The 18678-nt window shown below is 50.8% G+C and overlaps 1 protein-coding gene across 7 annotated transcripts in view; it reads left to right on the top strand.

Annotated features, from left to right (window-relative positions):
* Positions 1-18678, top strand: part of NCK2 (NCK adaptor protein 2) — a 134626-nt gene that overhangs the window by 80954 nt on the left and 34994 nt on the right. For 4 of the 7 annotated variants that reach the window (XM_067704020.1, XM_067704023.1, XM_067704021.1 and 1 more), the window contains one exon: positions 14726-14967. In XM_067704020.1, coding sequence (XP_067560121.1) covers positions 14742-14967 — 226 coding nt within the window. In that variant the 5' untranslated portion in view covers positions 14726-14741. Of the gene's footprint in view, positions 1-523; positions 651-14725; positions 14968-18678 lie in introns of those variants that run through there. The other 3 variants (XM_067704024.1, XM_067704027.1, XM_067704026.1) reach the window with 2 other exon arrangements.

The raw sequence follows: 18678 nt of genomic DNA, 5'->3' as shown, positions 1-18678 counted from the left end.
CGGAGAAGGAAGGTCTGGAACGGCCCTCACCAGGGAGGGCGTTCACAGAGGACGTGGGCGTGGCTTGCCAGGCAGCCCCAGGCTCCCTCGAGTCAGACACAGGACGACAGGACGTGGGCCGGGGGGCGGGTGCGTCTCTTGCACGATCGATCGGTTGCCCTGGGGCTGGTGGGGAGTGGGTGCCACCAGAGTTTCCTGCACGTGCGCACGGACATCGCTGCAAATGCTCCTGACGTGTTACCGCGTCCTGGCTCCGCTAAGTCGAGGGTAAAGGATTATGCTTGGAGGAGCTGAAGTACATACAGCAAAGACCACAGGTGGAACCAGGGCAGCCTGGCCGGTGCGGGGCAGGTTAGTGAGGGGCTGATGGCGCCGAACCTGGAGAAGCAGACGCTGTGAAGAGCAGGGTGGGGACCCAGCGGAAGGTGTCACTTAAAAGCATTGTGTGGTGGGAGGGAAGGCGCGTGGAAAACAAGTCAGATCCCATCACTCACAAGAGCTTCTTTCCTTTCAACAACACCCAGGAGCTGGACTGGAGTCAGCGCAGGAGAGCTCTGTGTGTAACACACACAAGAAGTGGGATGTAGGTCCTGCTGGTTCCAGTAAAATCTGCCGTATTGGTCCCGAGACCGGGGCGGCAGGTACACAAGGTGAGCTGGAGTAGCTCGCGGCGCCAGAAAGTCAGGATGTGCTCAGAGCACACGCGCACGCACATGTGCACGCACAGACACAGACACACACAGACATACATACAAAAACACACACACACAGACATACATACAAAAACACACACACAGACACACATACAAAAACACACAAACTCATACACACAAAAACACACAAACTCACACACGTACACACATACAAAAACACGGACACACAAACTCACACATAAAAACAGACACAAACTCACACATACACACATACAAAAACACAAACAGACACACATATAAAAACACAGACACACAAACTCACATACAAACACATACAAAAACACACAGACACACACAGACACACACACAAATACACATACAGACACACATACACACAAACTCACACAAATTCACCACACATACAGAGACATACAAACACACACACAAATTCACACAAACACACACAGACTCACACAAATTCACGCACACAGACACACACTTGCAATGACAGGGTATGTCACAGGGACACAGGAGCCAACGAAAAGAGCTCCCAATACCCAAAGTTAGCACAATTTGAGCAACAAAATAAATAAGAAGTATTGGTTGTAGCTCAAAGTATAAAATAAATACGTTTATACTAATATGAATAAATGATGGAATAAATCTAAAAATGGGGAGGAAGAGGCAGATCTCCCAGGCAGAATCCCAGATAATTTCTGCAGATCCTGGCCATCAAGGAGGTGGAGCGTCACCCCCACGGCAACTGTGGGCTGTGCTCAGAGCCTCCTTCCCCAAAGCACGGGGTGGGGGGAAGAGGAGAAGAAGGACTTTGCAGGGGGAAACCGGACAGTCAGGACTCAGCCAGGTGACGGGGTCAGCCCAGGGGGCAGTCACAGTGACAGCAGGCACCCCGAGACAACGCAGGGACTGTGGGCTTTCACCTCTGTGGTCTCCTCCCCAAAGCCCAGAGCCCAGCCCTTGTGGGGAGAAAGACATCAGACAGATTCCACACAAGGGACATCGTGCAGAACACCTGCCTGGCCCTCCTCAAAAACGGAGGGTCATCAGAACAAGGGAAGTCTGCAAAACTGTCACGCAGAGAGGAGGCTTCGGGAGACGTGACGAGTCAAGGCAAGGTGGTGTCCCGGATGGGATCCTGGGACAGAAAAAGACATTAGGGAAACACCTTAGGAGGCCTGAGTAAACCGTGGACTCCAGTTAGTGTATCGATATTGGTTTATTAATTGTAACAGATGTATCGTAGTAATGGAAGGTGTTAATGATAGGGGAAACTAAACAGTTCTAAAAAATAAAATTTATTTTAAAAAATCGCGTACAGATGCTAGAAATCTTTATTTCCTCATTGTTTTCTTGAACGATAGGGAAGATTTCCTTAAAAGAAGCGTACATTTGGGATAAAGGTTAGCGTTTATCTCTCTGGAATTTGTAGAGGTGTCTGTTTAGTAATTAAACCAGAGTAGCTCAGGTCCCTTCTCAGGAACGGGGTCCCTGCCCTGCTGAGCATGATGGGTGCGGGTCCTTGTCCCCAGAGTGAGGAACAGAGGGGCTTTCTGTAATTACCTTTCCCGTTAAATAGGAAAATCTAAGCCAGAATGTGTGGGAATGTGGGCGTAAACCACATACATCTGAAGAACTAAAATGACTGTGACAGCGTAGTCGTATTTGAGCGCTAGGAGACCCGGATCACAGGGAGTGTGTTTTGTAAGTCACTCTGCTTCTTTTACCCTTGTATGTTTCGTAAGTAGGCAGAGAATCCTGAATAATAAGGTAGCCAGGAAAGGTCAGGTATCCAATAGTGTCGCTGAATTCATTAGCGTGATTCAAGGAAGCGCATGACATTTATACTTCGATGTTTATGAACCAGGTGTTTATGTTATAGAAGTTACAACTACTTTCATGGTTGTGGAAAAAAATGGCAAACCCCTAAATACAGTGACAGAGGGCTGTCTGTTTACTTCGGGAGCAGTGGTATGCATTGTCTGAAAATACTTCATGCTCTCTTGACGTTTTAGAGGAAAGTCAGGTTTCACCAAAGATATCAATGTCCATTTTCAAAAATGGGTATTTTTCCTTTTTTTTCTTTTTAAAATTTCAGGCTTATCAAGGTATAATTGACAAAATTATAAGATATTTAAAGTGTACATGGTGGTGATTTGATATAGGTATACATCGGGAAAGTATTCTCCCCATCTAGTTAATTAGCACATCTGTCACCTCACATGTTTATCTTTTTTTGGTGAGAACATTGAAGTTCTACTCTCTCAGCAAGTTTCTATCATACAGTACAGCGTCATCAACTGTAGTCACCATGTTTTACGTTAGGTCCTCAGAGCTTATTCATTTATAGCTGAAAGCTTTTACTGTACCCTTTTACCAACCTCTCCCTGTTTCCCCCTCCCCCCAGCCCCTGGCAGCCACTCTTCTGCTCTGTCTCTGTGACTCTGACTTTTGGGGACATCTTCCCACTGCTGGTGTTTTCCCCATCACTCCATTAACTGTGATGTCTTCCAGGTTGGTGTAAGGCAGTGTTGATTCCAAGTGCAGTGCAGTTCTATGGACTTTCATTTGTTTTACAATTAATACCATAAAATAAAATTGGCTTATTAAATTGACTGTGATTCTCCAAAATGATGGTGCTTGGCTGTTACCTAATGTTCGTGACCTTCTTCCCAGTGTGATGAATGTCTAAGACACCCAGGAGGAAATTGAGAGAGGTTAGCAAAAGTTAGCAGAATAGGAACTCCATGGCTTGAGCAGTAAATTATGTGGAAAAATAGTATTTCCCAGATTCTAGCTGAAACAACAGAGTCCCCAGTCCTATTTCTTCTGTAAAATTTCCTAGGTGCTAGTGAGTTGTATTGACTTACAGGCTAGTCTCTGGAATACTGGTTTTGTCCAGGCATTTCACATAGTAAAATGAGTTGCTGGGTGATTGTCTCTTGAATACTGACTCACGTTTTAAGGTATTTTTCTAACGTGATTTAATTTGGGGCGGGAGGGAAGCGCTGATCCTGGCAGTAAGGATGAATTAACGGTAGAAATTCACTTTATAAAAGATGGGGAGAGGGTGCAGCAGAAACCCTAGATTTATAATAAAAGTATAAAATTTGGTCTTGATTGAGAATTGCCGTCCACTAACAAATCCTGTTCAAGAAAGTTCATTTAGAAAATTTTGTGTACCTCATCACACCCAGTAGGATGTCTGCCACCAAAAAGCAGAACGACAAGTGTTGGTGAGGGTGTGGAGAAACTGGAACCCTGTGCACTGCTGGTGGGAGTGCACACTGGTGCAGGTGATATGGTGCTTCCTCAAAAAATCATAAATAGAATTATGGTCCAGTGAGACCTGCCACTGGGCGTCACATAGACACAGGTGGAGCGGGGATGTCTAACATTTATCCAGCACTGACCAGGTATCGGGTACTTCCTGTGATTGTCTCATTTCATCCTGATGTCTGCAGACAAAAACGGAGGTCGGAGGTTAAGCAGCTTCCCCCCAGGGTCGCTCACTGGTAGGTGCTGAGCCTGGATCTCCCATTCCTGGCCTCCTCCGACCAGAGAGGAACATTCCCAGGAATGGCTCCCATCGGTGCCCACAGAGGAGACCTTTCCAGACTCAAAGACCGAGACTGTACAGGCCACAGCCTTTGACTGTGATCCAACAGAGTTAGAAAAATCATAAAAAGACCTTCTCCAGAATAAACCACAGAGCAAAGGTCGCTGGGGTCTTAGAGACTCAGAAGCCTCTGCCCTGTACTGGTCAGCCACGCCCAGCAGGAGCGGCTGCAGGAAGAAGGCCTCTGCTCAGGGTGGCAGCAAGACAGGTGACAGCAGGAGAGATGGGCTTCCCCGCCCCCCGCACACCCCCAGAGGGAAGGGCGTGAGGAATGGAGCTCTTTGACCCTGTGTTTTTTGTTTGTTTGTTTTGTTTTGTTTGCGGGTACACGGGCCTCTCACTGCCGTGGCCTCTCCCGTTGCGGAGCACAGGCTCCGGACGCGCAGGCTCAGCGGCCATGGCTCACGGGCCCAGCCGCTCCGCGGCATGTGGGATCTTCCCGGACCGGGGCACGAACCCGTGTCCCCTGCATCGGCAGGCGGAGTCTCAACCACTGCGCCACCAGGGAAGCCCTGACCCTGTGTTTTGAAATCGGGAAAGTTTACCCTTCAACTTGGGCTGGGCTTGCTTGGCCTCTCCTCAAGTAAAACGTTACACCACCAGCGGGGCTCTTCCCAGATCAGACCTGGAAGATCAGGAACTACTGCTCTTTCCCGCAGGTGTTTTCACTGATGAAATTTATCAAAATGAAATTGAAACTCAGTTTTTGTTTATTGGCACCCGCCTTACCCTTGGGATTTCTTTTTTTGGGCCATGCTGCAAAATTCTGCCACCCAGGACTCTACCACCTGCAAGAGGAAGGAAGCTCAGGCTTTGGGATGAGACAGTTCTCATGGGTTTGAATCCCAGCACAGGCACTTTGTAGCCTGTGGATTTGGACGAGTTATTTGATATCTCGAAGCCCCAGTTTCATCAGTCATTCAGTATGTGTATAGATCCTCTCTGTTTCAGAGGGTGTCTGTAGACCTCGGATGAGCTCACACTTAGGAAGCAGCCCAGCGGGCACGAGGGGAGTTGGCGGCTCCTCCTGTGATGGAGTGCCAAGCCTGCTCTGTTGTTTATTTTCTCTTTTATACCTGGTATATTTTTGTGCCTCAGGGAAGTGGTAAGACCTTGACCCCTGTCACAGGTTAATTAACTTGCCGAGAGTTGAAACAGCCGTGAGATTCCACATTGTGTCCTACTTAAAGTTGAAGCGTATCAGCTGTAATCAGTGATACTGCTTGTACAAAGCTACCAACTGACCTTTCTGTCCCCCCCAGGACACCACAGGTTCCTGCCAACTCCTGTCAAATTCGTTGGCCTCTGTAAAGTCTTTTATCTACAACACGACCTGAAACTTTAATCACGAATTTATAAGGTCTTTTAAAGCTGCTTCTGAGACTGTTTCTTTGAGTGGGTCTCCTTAATGCAAGTGTACTATTTTGAAGTGTTTGCAAATAAGAACCAAGGGAGGAAAACACGGTGAGAAATGAGGGAAAACATGGAAAGTGTTCCTTGTTTGGACTGACCTTGGCACAGTTGCTCACTGCGTTGGTTTTCTGCGGCTGCTGTATTCTCTCCCAGTTCTGGAGGTCACAAGTCCCACCCAGGTCTCACAGGGCAAAGTCAAGGTTGCACAGGGCCTCGTACTTCCTGGACGCTCCAGGGGAGGGCCTGTTCCTTGCTTCTTCCAGCTGCTAGGGGCTGCCCTCGTCCTGGCAGGTCCCTCCTTGACTCGTCTGTCTCCTTTCTGACTCATGGGGGCTCTGTGGTCACTCCGGGCCCCCCGGGATACTCCCTCAAGATGAGCTGACCTTAATTCCCCTATGCCGTGTAGCCTGACATATTCACAGGTTCCAGGTAGGAGGATGTGGACCTCTTTGGGGGGGCTGGGCTATTATTCTTCCAACTGCATCTACAGAAAACCTCTGTTTGAGTGAGTTTCCATAATAATTGGTTGACTGCCTCGAAGGCATGAGACGGTACAAAGAAAAATCCTCGACTCATCTTGAAGTAGATTGTATTATTGGAGTAATTCAGACTGTCTGTTGAAAATCACGGCAAGTTTGACTTTTTTCCCCCATGTAGTCAGTCTCTTTTCTTACCTGGTTCTTCTCTAAACCAGTTATTTGCTCATAGCTCTATATTTTGATATGTCTGTATCCATGTGTACACACAGGTGTTTTTCTGAAATTCCGAGTTAACATCCTAGAGGTAAAATGTTACACCTGTTCTCTCTGTCTCTGTTTTGAATTGAATTCAATAAATCGTATTCCATCCATGTAAGGTTTCTATTACACAGTGGGATTGGCAGTTTTTTAAAAGCCGTATGACCCTGGTCTTCTCTGAGGCCAGCTAGATTGGTCAGTCCGTAGAAGGATGAATGAGGCAGATGTATTGAATACATTCACTTTGAGTCATCAGTCTCCCTTTCCTTCACCTCCCCATTAAACCGGGCGGCTGAAGCCTCAGCAGCCACTGTCAGCACATAACAGGGTGTCCCACACAGTGAACAGGTAACCTCAGGTGATGCAAGTGTTCTCGGGGAAGGACAGCCGTAGGTCGTACACTGATGACCTCTGGGGAGGAGACCCTGGACAGTGGCACTTAGATGGGGAGGGAAGGGGAGGGGTCTCTGGAGAGGTGCTTCTGTGCCTGGGGCTTGAATCACAAGAGAGTAGACCCTGGGTCTGTACACTCTCCAGGGAACCCTGGTGCCCTGGAAGCATATCTGCTGCTCAGGAGAGCCTGACGGAAGGAAGGAAGGAAGGAAGGGAGGGAGGGGCCACTAAGACTGGACCAACCCCCCCCCCGCCCCGCCCCCTACACTGACCACGTGTGCTGCAGTGCACACAGCACTTTCTTTCTGACTATGGTTCCCGTTCTGAGTCTCTCTGTGTGGGCAGGGGGCTCGGAGCTGTCTTCACAAGCTCCCAGGTGAGGTGCTGTTCTTAGAACCTCATGTGACACAAGGGCAGCTGGGCTAAGGTGCACAGAGGACTCTAACCCCGGCCCATATGACACAAAACCCCGACCCCTTAAACACGACATTCTCAGGCTGCTTCCGAGCAGCCAAAGTATCTTCTGAGGCGAGGCAAATATTGCTGTTCCCATTTTACAGAATAAGCTGAAGGCCGAGGAGGACGCACAAATGGCTCAGCTAAGCGTCGAATCCCAGATTCTTGACTAATGTTTTCTGTTTGCAGTTATGACCGAGTGGTTCGACTTGGTCCCCGTGACCCCTTGGGAAGTACCTGTGAGCATTTTGGGGTGTTGGCTATTAGGAGGATTATGTAACCCAGTCATAAACCGGCAAGACGCAGTTACGGGGATCCTTTTAATGAAAGAGAGTCCCAGAATAGGATTGATATTATTTTAGGAGTTAAGTGACAACTACTGGGCCGAGAAAGTTTTTATAGCTATTCTAGTCTGTTTGGGTTTTTTAAAAAAATCTACTTCCATCTAAGACTTGGAAAAGCAGCTTATCATGTTCGGTTTTCTGAGAATTTCTTTTATTCGGTATAACATGGGGTTCTTGCTAAGCTCTATTGCAAACTGGTCACATGACATGAGACATGATCTGGCTATAAAATATTAAATTCGTGGCTCTTCTTTCTGTAGTCTTTAGGTGGGTGATAACTAGCTTAGTTAATGAAGGCAAAAATTAGATGTTCTTGAACTGCCCAAGCTGGAGGGTTAAACGTACATTATGCTTTGCATGTGACCTCTGTGATTCTTAGACTAAATCAGAATCCCATTTCTGACTTAAAGTTTCAGTAGTCAGAATGTACTTTTTCAGACTTTCCTTGTTACAGCTTTTCCATATTAGGAATTTAAGTCAGTTGTACTCTCCTTTCTGTTGTGGAATAATCTTGTTTCAGCTCCAGCCTTTTCCTATTGCAGTCCGTCCTACGCTCATAGCAAAGTGCTCCTGACTGAAAGGAACCGCTCCGGCTGGGCTCCTGGAGCAGTTTCCCGGGGCCTCGTGTGGAGCCCCCAACTCTCGCCTCCCGCACGGCTCCCTCCAGGATGGGCGTCCGAGGGGAGGCCGTGGGGTCTGGGGCCCGGGTGCTGCGGGGCGGGGCGGGGGTCTTGCTGCACCTGCTCCTGTGCGCTGACTGGCCACAAGCAGGAGAGAAAGCATGCGCGGTTTTATTCTAAGGCACTTCCGGAGTCACTTACTCCTCCTCCTTAGCCCTGGGTTCCTGCCCCGTCCTGAGCACGGCCCTCACATCCTGTCCCTCCCTCAACCACCGGGTCGTGCAGTCCCCAGCCCGTGTCCCCGTCCACGCGGCTCTCCTCTCCTGGTCCACAGCGGGGCCCTAAGGGATGCTGACCGCATCCGCCTTCACGCAGGACGCTGGCTGCCCGCTCGGCCCCCACCCAGCCCGGCTCAGGAAGCTTTGCGGACCAGCAGGTCGGTATCTGCTGAGTATCTGAGGCGGAAGTTCTCAAGGATTGGTTGCCCCTTAACTGCGGGTGCTGCTTAGGACAACGGGACAGCTGTTGATTGGCTGATACGCGAAGCATTGACGTGAGCAGGTTGTTGATTGGTGGACTGTACTCGAGTAAGGCGTCCTCATTGGCTGGCCTTCAGAGGTGCTGGGATAGAGCTTGATGGTTGGCAGCCTTCGCTGGGGTGACATGGTTATTGATGGGAGACTGTGGTCCCTGGAGGAGGTGGTTGTTGACGGGAGACTGTGATCCCTGGGTGGGGTGGTTGTTGACGTGGGGCTGTGATCCCTCGGTGGGGTGGTTGTTGATGGGGGCTGTGATCCCTGGGTGGGGTGGTTGTTGATGGGGGCTGTGATCCCTGCGTGGGGTGGTTGTTGACGGGAGGCTGTGATCCCTGGGTGGGGTGGTTGTTGACGGGGGCTGTGATCCCTGGGGGAGGTGGTTGTTGATGGGAGACTGTGATCGCTGGGTGTGGTGGTTGTTGATGGGAGGCTGTGATCCCTGGGTGGGGTGGTTGTTGACGGGGGCTGTGATCCCTGGGTGGGGTGGTTGTTGATGGGGGACTGTGATCCCTGGGTGGGGTGGTGGTTGATGGGAGACTGTGATCCCTGGGTGGGGTGGTTGTTGACGGGGGGTTGTGGTCCCTGGGGGAGGTGGTTGTTGACGGGAGGCTATGATCCCTGGGTGGGGTGGTGGTTGATGGGGGCTGTGATCCCTGGGTGTGGTGGTTGTTGATGGGAGACTGATCCCTGGGTGGGGTGGTTGTTGACCGGGGTCTGTGATCCCTGGGCGAGGTGGTTGTTGACGGGTGGCTGTGATCCCTCGGTGGGGTGGTTGTTGATGGGAGACTGTGATCCCTGGGTGGGGTGGTTGTTGATGGAAGGCTGTGATCCCTGGGTGGGGTGGTTGTTGACGTGGGGCTGTGATCCCTCGGTGGGGTGGTTGTTGACGGGGGGCTGTGATCCCTGGGTGGGGTGGTTGTTGATGGGGGCTGTGATCCCTGCGTGGGGTGGTTGTTGACGGGAGGCTGTGATCCCTGGGTGGGGTGGTTGTTGACGGGGGCTGTGATCCCTGGGGGAGGTGGTTGTTGGTGGGAGACTGTGATCGCTGGGTGTGGTGGTTGTTGATGGGAGGCTGTGATCCCTGGGTGGGGTGGTTGTTGACGGGGGGCTGTGATCCCTGGGTGGGGTAGTTGTTGACAGGGGGCTGTGATCCCTGGGTGGGGTGGTGGTTGATGGGAGACTGTGATCCCTGGGTGGGGTGGTTGTTGACGGGGGGCTGTGGTCCCTGGGGGAGGTGGTTGTTGACGGGGGGCTGTGATCCCTGGGTGGGGTGGTGGTTGATGGGGGCTGTGATCCCTGGGTGTGGTGGTTGTTGATGGGAGACTGATCCCTGGGTGGGGTGGTTGTTGACCGGGGTCTGTGATCCCTGGGCGAGGTGGTTGTTGACGGGTGGCTGTGATCCCTCAGTGGGGTGGTTGTTGATGGGAGACTGTGATCCCTGGGTGGGGTGGTTGTTGATGGAAGGCTGTGATCCCTCGGTGGGGTGGTTGTTGACGTGGGGCTGTGATCCCTCGGTGGGGTGGTTGTTGACGGGGGGCTGTGATCCCTGGGTGGGGTGGTTGTTGATGGGGGCTGTGATCCCTGCGTGGGGTGGTTGTTGACGGGAGGCTGTGATCCCTGGGTGGGGTGGTTGTTGACGGGGGCTGTGATCCCTGGGGGAGGTGGTTGTTGGTGGGAGACTGTGATCGCTGGGTGTGGTGGTTGTTGATGGGAGGCTGTGATCCCTGGGTGGGGTGGTTGTTGACGGGGGGCTGTGATCCCTGGGTGGGGTAGTTGTTGACGGGGGGCTGTGATCCCTGGGTGGGGTGGTGGTTGATGGGAGACTGTGATCCCTGGGTGGGGTGGTTGTTGACGGGGGGCTGTGGTCCCTGGGGGAGGTGGTTGTTGACGGGGGGCTGTGATCCCTGGGTGGGGTGGTGGTTGATGGGGGCTGTGATCCCTGGGTGTGGTGGTTGTTGATGGGAGACTGATCCCTGGGTGGGGTGGTTGTTGACCGGGGTCTGTGATCCCTGGGCGAGGTGGTTGTTGACGGGTGGCTGTGATCCCTCAGTGGGGTGGTTGTTGATGGGAGACTGTGATCCCTGGGTGGGGTGGTTGTTGATGGAAGGCTGTGATCCCTGGGGTGGGGTGGTTGTTGACCGGGGTCTGTGATCCCTGGGGGAGGTGGTTGTTGACGGGGGGCTGTGGTCCCTGGGGGAGGTGGTTGTTGATGGGAGACTGTGATCCCTGGGTGGGGTGGTTGTTGACGGGTGGCTGTGATCCCTGGGTGGGGTGGTTGTTGATGGAAGGCTTTGATCCCTGGGGTGGGGTGGTTGTTGGTGGGGGGCTGTGATCCCTGGGTGAGGTGGTGGTTGGTGGGGGGCTGTGATCCCTGGGGGTGGTGGTTGTTGACGGGGGGTTGTGATCCCTGGGTGGGGTGGTTGTTGACGGGGGGCTGTGGTCTCTGGGGGAGGTGGTTGTTGATGGGAGACTGTGATCCCTGGGTGGGGTGGTTGTTGACGGGGGGCTGTGATCCCTGGGTGGGGTGGTTGTTGATGGGGGGCTGTGATCCCTGGGTGGGGTGGTTGTTGACGGGGGGCTGTGGTCTCTGGGGGAGGTGGTTGTTGATCTGGTGGACTCCTGAAGCCTTTATACTGATGGGAAGCTTTCATAAGTCAATTACAACAGGTTTAAAGCCCTTTGTTATGTCCAAGGAACAGCTGCTCAGTTTTTAGGTGCTTGGAAATTTATTTTTCTTCTGTCCCAGAGTCATAGATTTCCTGGGTGGGTTAAGCCTGTCCAAGACCCCACACTAGTTCTCACCTCCTCCCCAGCTCACCCCAGAAGTGAGCACAGGAGCACAGCCCTGCGCTCAAACCGTGGCTCTGTTGTTCAGCAAGACACTGAATCTCTGATCCTCTGTCTCCCGAAAGCTCACACTTCCCTGAAAGGCGGGTGTTTGCAGAGTGAATGAGTGCCCCCATGTACTCCAGTGCCCTCCCCCAGACGGAGCAGTGCGCTGAGTTCACGCCCCGGACCCAGGAAGAGCACCTGTGAGGGGGGCTGTCAGAGTGACCTGGGGCCTGTGACACACTGTGCATGCTCGGGCCCCGCTCCTCGAGGGTCCCGTGGGGGTGAAGCTGGGCACAGCATTTTCTAGGTTCCCTCCCATGTGCTGTTCGATGTGCACTGAGACGTCCCAGGCCCAGCCAGTGCCTTACTTACCTGCTTTTCATGTAGTTAAGTCGTGCAGAAAATTTATAAATTGTTTTGACTGGTCTTAAGTGATGGGCTGTTCTTGTTCAAATCTCTTTTTGAAACTGTAATTAAGACAAACCCGGTATTCAAATAAAATATTCTCTGAAGCCCATTCCTATTACTGCTCTGGCCCCTCGCATTATTATTGAAAAAAGAGAAACGACCTTCATGACCTTCAGAAATCTAACCTGACAGTGAGTTCAGTATATAGGGAGGTACGGCATGGACTTGAGAGTTTCTGAAAGTAGATAACAATATTGTCTACAATTTGGAAATGAGATCTGTGTAAACACCCTTCTCAGATATTGTATACATTATGCCTAAGGTTTATGACACATCTCCTCCTTCCCCAAAGGTTTGTTAGCTCTAAATTTGGAAGTTAATTCATGAAAGAGGAGAACATGTATTATTTATAAGTGTCTTTAGCATCTAGCAGCAAGGGTCATGTTATTTTAAAATGGGATTCATGCTTTTGTGGAGTCAGTGCGCTAGGTCCCCTCTGTCTTCCTGAAGCCATCCCTATAAATAATGAGAACTCCTCTCTGTCAGAAAAGAAGGGGATCTGAGTCAATAGTCTTTCCATTATTCATCTCTTCCTAGTTTTGAGTAAACTTCTAGTCACTTAAAGGACTGAATGTTGAGTTTTTCTGCTACAAAAATGCCCATCTTCTACCCGAGAGGTTACGAAATAGCTCATAACTATATTCGTTACAGTCATTCAGGTATACCTTTGCTATTTATTACTTCCAGGATTGACTTAACTAGGTATGCAGTGTACTGTATTTTTTTGTTCGTTTTAATAAACTTTTAATTTTGGAGGAATTTTGTATCACGGTTCACTCTCGGTATTGAATGTTTTATGGGTCTGGACAAATGTGTCATGACACGTGTCCACTACTATAGTATTATGCAGAATTGTCTCACTGCCCTAAAAATCCCTGTGCTGCACCTCATCATCCCTCTTTCCCCTGTGCCCTTGGCCACTACTGATCTTTGTAATGTCTCTGAAGTTTTCCCATTTCCAGAATGTTATATTCTTGGAATTATTAAAGAAAAACTGACGCTTGTTAAAGAACGGTTAAGCAGACTTTACTCAGGGGGGGACTCCGAGGGATTTTTGCCATAGGGGAGAGAGATTGGGCTCAACCCCGCATACAAGAAGGAAGAGTGGGGATCTATAGCCCAGGAGCTGGGTGGGGAGTAGCTGGATGGAAAACTACTAAGAGGAAACATCAGAGGTAAGGGGGGATTCTGGCTGCACTGACCTAACAGGGTCCTTCCTGAAAACAGGCCAGGACGGTCAGACATCACCTGGGTGAGGGTGGAGGATTCCGGCTGAACCAACTCAGCAGGATTCTTGCTGAAATAGGGCAATGGACATGGAAGTACAGACACAGAAATACAATAGTCAAGGTCTAGTCTGGGAAGAGGATTCAGAGGAGCCTGACGAAAGTTTGGTCAAGGAGAGTCTTTGTGAGAATCATACAGTCTCACCCTTTTCAGACGGGCTTCTTCCACTTAGTCGTGTGCATTTGAAGTTCCTTCATGTCTTTTCATGGCTTCACAGCTCATTTGTTGTTTTCTTTTTAATTTTTTTTTAATTTTAGGCTGCGTGGGGTCTTTGTCGCTGCGCACGGGCTTTCTCCAGTTGCGGCGAGCGGGGGCTACTCTCTTGCAGTGCGCGGGCTTCTCACTGCAGTGGCTTCTCTTGTTGCGGAGCACGGGCTCTAGGCGCGCAGGCTTCAGTAGCTGTGGCACGCGGGCTCAGTAGTTGTGGCTCGTGGGCTCTAGGGCACAGGCTCAGTAGCTGTGGCGCACGGGCTTAGTTGCTCCGCGGAATGTGGGACCTTCCCAGACCAGGGCTCAAACCCGTGTCCCCTGCATTGGCAGGTGGATTCTTATCCACTGCACCACCAGGGAAGCCCAGTTTTATCACTGAGTAATATTCCCTTATCTGGACGGACCACAGTTTATTTGTCTATCACCAACTGAAGGGCATCTTGGTGGCTTCCAAATTTTGGCAATTATGAATGAAGCTGCTCTAAACATCTGTGTTTCAAGTTCCAGGAATAATTTTATATTTATGAAGAAGCTGCAAAGATAGTGCAAAGCATTCCTGACACCCCGCACCCAGTTTCCCTTAGTGCTAACGTCTTACCTGACCAGGGACGTTTGTCAAAAGTGAGAGATTAACGTTGCTTAGTGGTAGACAGTTGACTGGCTTCACTTGGATTTCACTAATTTTCATGTTCTAGGATCCAATCCAGGATACCACATTGCGGTTTGGGTGTGTCATGGTCATTAAATATGGTCATAAAAGTCAGCTTATCCTGAGAAAATGGATGTAAAGATATCAGCTATAAGGATCTGGTGTTCCTTACTCTAGTGAACACATTTAATTGTGATACGGTTATTTAGAATTTTTTGGAAAGTTTTCTGTTGTTGTTGTTTGTTTTTAGCAGAGAAGCAGAATTCCCCACGTGCGACATTAAGGTTCGCTTTATAAGGTCACCGTTTCTAAACAGCGTCCTAAAGCTTGTTGAAAGGAGGTCATCTTAAGGTTGAGTATTTGAGACCCTGGAGACAGCTGGTTGCCGAGCCGTAATAAAAGCTGTCCGGGTGTCGTTTTCCGAGTGGATGCAGCAGCCGTGGCCCTCGGCCGGGTGTCTAATGAGCCTCTCCAAATGTTTTGCTGGCAGAAGAACTCCATGAAAGATGACAGAAGAGGTCATCGTCATAGCCAAGTGGGACTACACGGCGCAGCAGGACCAGGAGCTGGACATCAAGAAGAACGAGCGCCTGTGGCTGCTGGACGACTCCAAGACCTGGTGGCGGGTGCGCAACGCGGCCAACAGGACGGGCTACGTGCCGTCCAACTACGTGGAGAGGAAGAACAGCCTGAAGAAGGGCTCCCTCGTGAAGAACCTCAAGGACACGCTCGGTGAGTGGCGGGCGCGGCAGGACCCCGGCCCGGCCTGGAGGGCGGGGCCCCGGTGCTTTCTCAGCGGGACTCGGGGTGGAGGTCATCTCTTTCATTTGCATTTGAGGGAAAAAAAAAAAGGGTATGTTTTAAATATTGACATCTTTCTACTTGTCTTTTTAAAAACTCTCTGGACATTGAGAGATCCAGTGCAGAAATATCCGGCTGGTCATTTCCTAGAGGTTCTCGAGTTTGGAGGTTTATGTGAGCTGGCCTTTCTGTGTGTTTCGGACCCCCCTGCGTGTCTCTGTCTCCTGGCATCGACTTTCTGGAGGGTCCTGAAATGGAATGACCACCTCCGGGCATGTCCCCAGGTCCGCCCAGGCCATTCCATCAAATCTTTTTCTCTCTCGAAATCCTGTGTGTGTGTGGTGTTTGCACATAGAGGAGGAGATGGCAAAAAAGTACTTTGCACCCGGGGAATTTTTTCCCTCTGTTAAACTGGTGGCATTTCACGGCGCAGTCCTGGACGGTGGCAGCTAAGGTGGGGACTAGAGCGGCGGTGTGATGCGAGGCCGCCAGGGTGACCCGCAGGGGGCCTGCTGGGCGCCCAGCTTTCTTCCCACGTGCCTGTTCCCTTCCCTGGTGTCCGGACGTGAGAAAGAGCCCGAGTCCCCTGAAGTTGATGGTGTCCGATCTCGCCTTTTCGTGGACGTCCTGCAGAGGATGCGAGAGGGTGACTTCCTGAAGGTCAGCAGTGCCTCCTTCCGTGAGCACCATGTGGGTGGCCCCCGGGACCGCTGGTTATCACGGAAGAGTTTGCTCTTGAAACAGGTCAATGTTATCATTTCCTTGAGGCTTTCCTTTTTATTTCTAACAAGACAATTAGTTTCACTTGAGGGAGGGGAACAGGCAGGAAACCTGAAAAGAAAATTAAACTCTGAATGTGATGAGTGTTGCAAAATATTCACCTTTCATTTTCTGAAGTCTTGAAGGGTCCACTGACTCTTCAAAACCAAGTAAAGGGCTTCCCTGGTGGCGCAGTGGTTGAGAGTCCGCCTGCCGATGCAGGGGACGCGGGTTCGTGCCCCGGTCCGGGAAGATCCCACATACCGCGGAGCGGCTGGGCCCGTGAGCCATGGCCGCTGAGCCTGCGCATCCAGAGCCTGTGCTCCGCAACGGGAGAGGCCACAGCGGTGAGAGGCCCGCGTACCGCAAAAAACAAAATACAAACAAACAAAAAAAAACAAGTAAAGCCTTCATTCATTGGATAGTAATTTTGTGTTGTGGGTTAGGTTATTTTCACGACTTGGAGAGAGAAATGAGACACTGGCCTGCGTGAGAATCACACCAGCTACCGTAGATTCTGCATGATGGAGAAATTACGTTTTTCATGGGCAATCTGATTCTTTTTCACAAAAGTGACCCTCTTTATTGTTTTTTCCAAGCAAGTCACTTGAAAGAAACGTTGTTGTCCTGTGCTTATAACTCTCTATTAACTGTGGCTAAGAAATGCGGGAAGCGTGAGTAGGTAAATACTTTAGGAGTGCCCTGCACTTAATTTTATTTATTTTTTCCAATTTCAGCTTCTCACCCACTAAAGTACCTTTTTTTGGAGATGCTCAACATTGTTGACTTGTTTTGTCTTCTTATCCTTTTTCAAAACTACATTCTCAAGATTCTAGTAAAGAATGAAACACCCAGAAATGGAACGGAATGCTGGGGCGTGAAATAAGGCGAAGCAAAAGCCCTCTGACTTACCTACAATTCCCTGGAACAGCTCGTCATCCCTCCCTTCAGTTTTTAGAACGAGAAGACAGCTGAGCTCTGCAGCACATGTGGCGCTGGGGTTCGGTTTTTCACGAGTGGCAGTCAGTCCCCAGGGCTCCTCTCAGAACTCGGGGGGCCTGGCTCAGCCAGCCTGTCCTCGTGTGGGTGCCAGGCTGGCTCCCCTGCCCCAACAGATGGCCCCCCAGCTCTGCGGGCACACGTCTCCTTCCACAGAGCCAGCCAAGTTCCATTTTGGGAGAACACAGATTGTTAGAAAGCTCTTCCTGAAATAGAATCAAAGTTGGCTTCTCTTTAACCCTCTCCCCTCGGCTCTCCTTGGCCCTCGAGAGCTGTGCTGGGGAGACCTGCTGCTCTTCTGTGGACCGACCACCCTTTTCCAGGCCTCCTCCCCCATCAGGTACATTACTGCCTTGGAAACGTTTGTACCTAGCGTTATTTAATGTAAAAACACCAACAAAGCTATGTTCTGAACGTCCATATCTATCCGTGGTAGTTAGTATTTGTAGTCTAGAGACTGTTGGAGGTCAGTATGCCCATTGCCGAGGAGAAATGCCCCCATTCATTGTCTGTCTTTTTTGCTTCCATGTGTTTGTCGTGGTCACCCAGAGCCTTGCTTTTGTTGGACAAAGAGAGACCTTGTTGTCTCGGCATGAGTTTTCCATTGCCCCCCTTGAACGGGGTCACAGAGAAGGGAGGTACCCAGACAAGAACCACCGTGGCGGTGTGACTTACTATTTCTCCATCATCAGACCTGACAAGGCACCAGCGTCGAGAAGGAAGGTGGGAAAACTTTCCGCAGCCTCTCCTGCCGCCCACTGGTCTCCGTTACAGAGAAGACTGGAGCTAAAGCATCCGTGGCTTCCTGTGTAAATTACCGTGACGGGTGTGCTGTTGGAATTATAGCGTGATCATAGACTGATTACGCACCCCGCGGAAGTTCTCTCTACTGTGTATTAGAAGGAGTGAAAACAACGTCAAAGTCACCACCACACATGTGGACCTTCTGATAGCGACTCGTGACCTCATCCGCATTTGTAATTCTGCTGCCATGGAAATCCACCCGGTTTCTAAAGCCACAGTTAAGATTTCCCCGCAGGCACCTGGTTTGAGACACAATAGCACTGGACTCCCCGTCAGAGTCCCTGTGTTCTCCTTGTGTGTTGGCACCTCTAACTGCCGGGGACCGGGACTCGGCAGAGCTCTCTCCTGCCTTTCTGTATCCCTGTGCTGTGCTGAGGTCGGTCGCCCACTTAATTTAATCGCACGTAATCGTTCGTTACAGTAACCTCCAGAACGCGGTACCTTTCCCAGAAAGTTCTCTCCGTTAGGAAAGGACTAACGCTCTTCCTTTTCCCTTAATAATTTGTAATTAAATAAAACGATATGACCTCGCGTTTGTAGACGGGTAGCACGTCGATACACTAGGTCTCCTCTCACGTTCAGCTTGTGATCACGATTAGTCACAGAGAGCTTTTCCACGGACAACAAGGAGCCGTCCTCAGAACCGTTCCTGCTGGCAGAGCCCAGGCGATGTTCTGAGAGGCTCGCTGCCTTCCTGGGCTCCGGCCTGGCCTCGGTGTTTTCCACGACCCGACTCATCAAACCATGCAGGTTAGGTGTTGGGCAGTGTTGTGCTGAGTCTTGCAAGATGGGGAAGCTGCTCCCGGGGAGGGATTTTACCGAAGAGCGGTTTCTGTCACCACTTGACAACGGCAGCTGGAACCCGCCGAAGCCCCGAAGGTTAGCTGTCTTCGCGATGGTTGCCTGAGGCCCAGGTGCCGACTTGGGCTACCCAGGAAGCTACGGTTCCGTTTATAATCTGTTAGCATCGCCCGTGGAGGGCTTGTTCCAAGGCACGCACATCCTTCGCTGACCACCCTCCTGCGGCATGTGGAACCGGAAGTGAGCTGGCCCCAGTGTGACCCTGCCTGAGGCCAGGTA

This window comes from Pseudorca crassidens, chromosome 14 (assembly GCF_039906515.1).
Source record: "Pseudorca crassidens isolate mPseCra1 chromosome 14, mPseCra1.hap1, whole genome shotgun sequence".
NCBI lineage: Eukaryota > Metazoa > Chordata > Mammalia > Artiodactyla > Delphinidae > Pseudorca > Pseudorca crassidens.
Note: the sequence above shows the minus strand (reverse complement) of the source record. Positions and strands in the feature narration are given on the sequence as shown.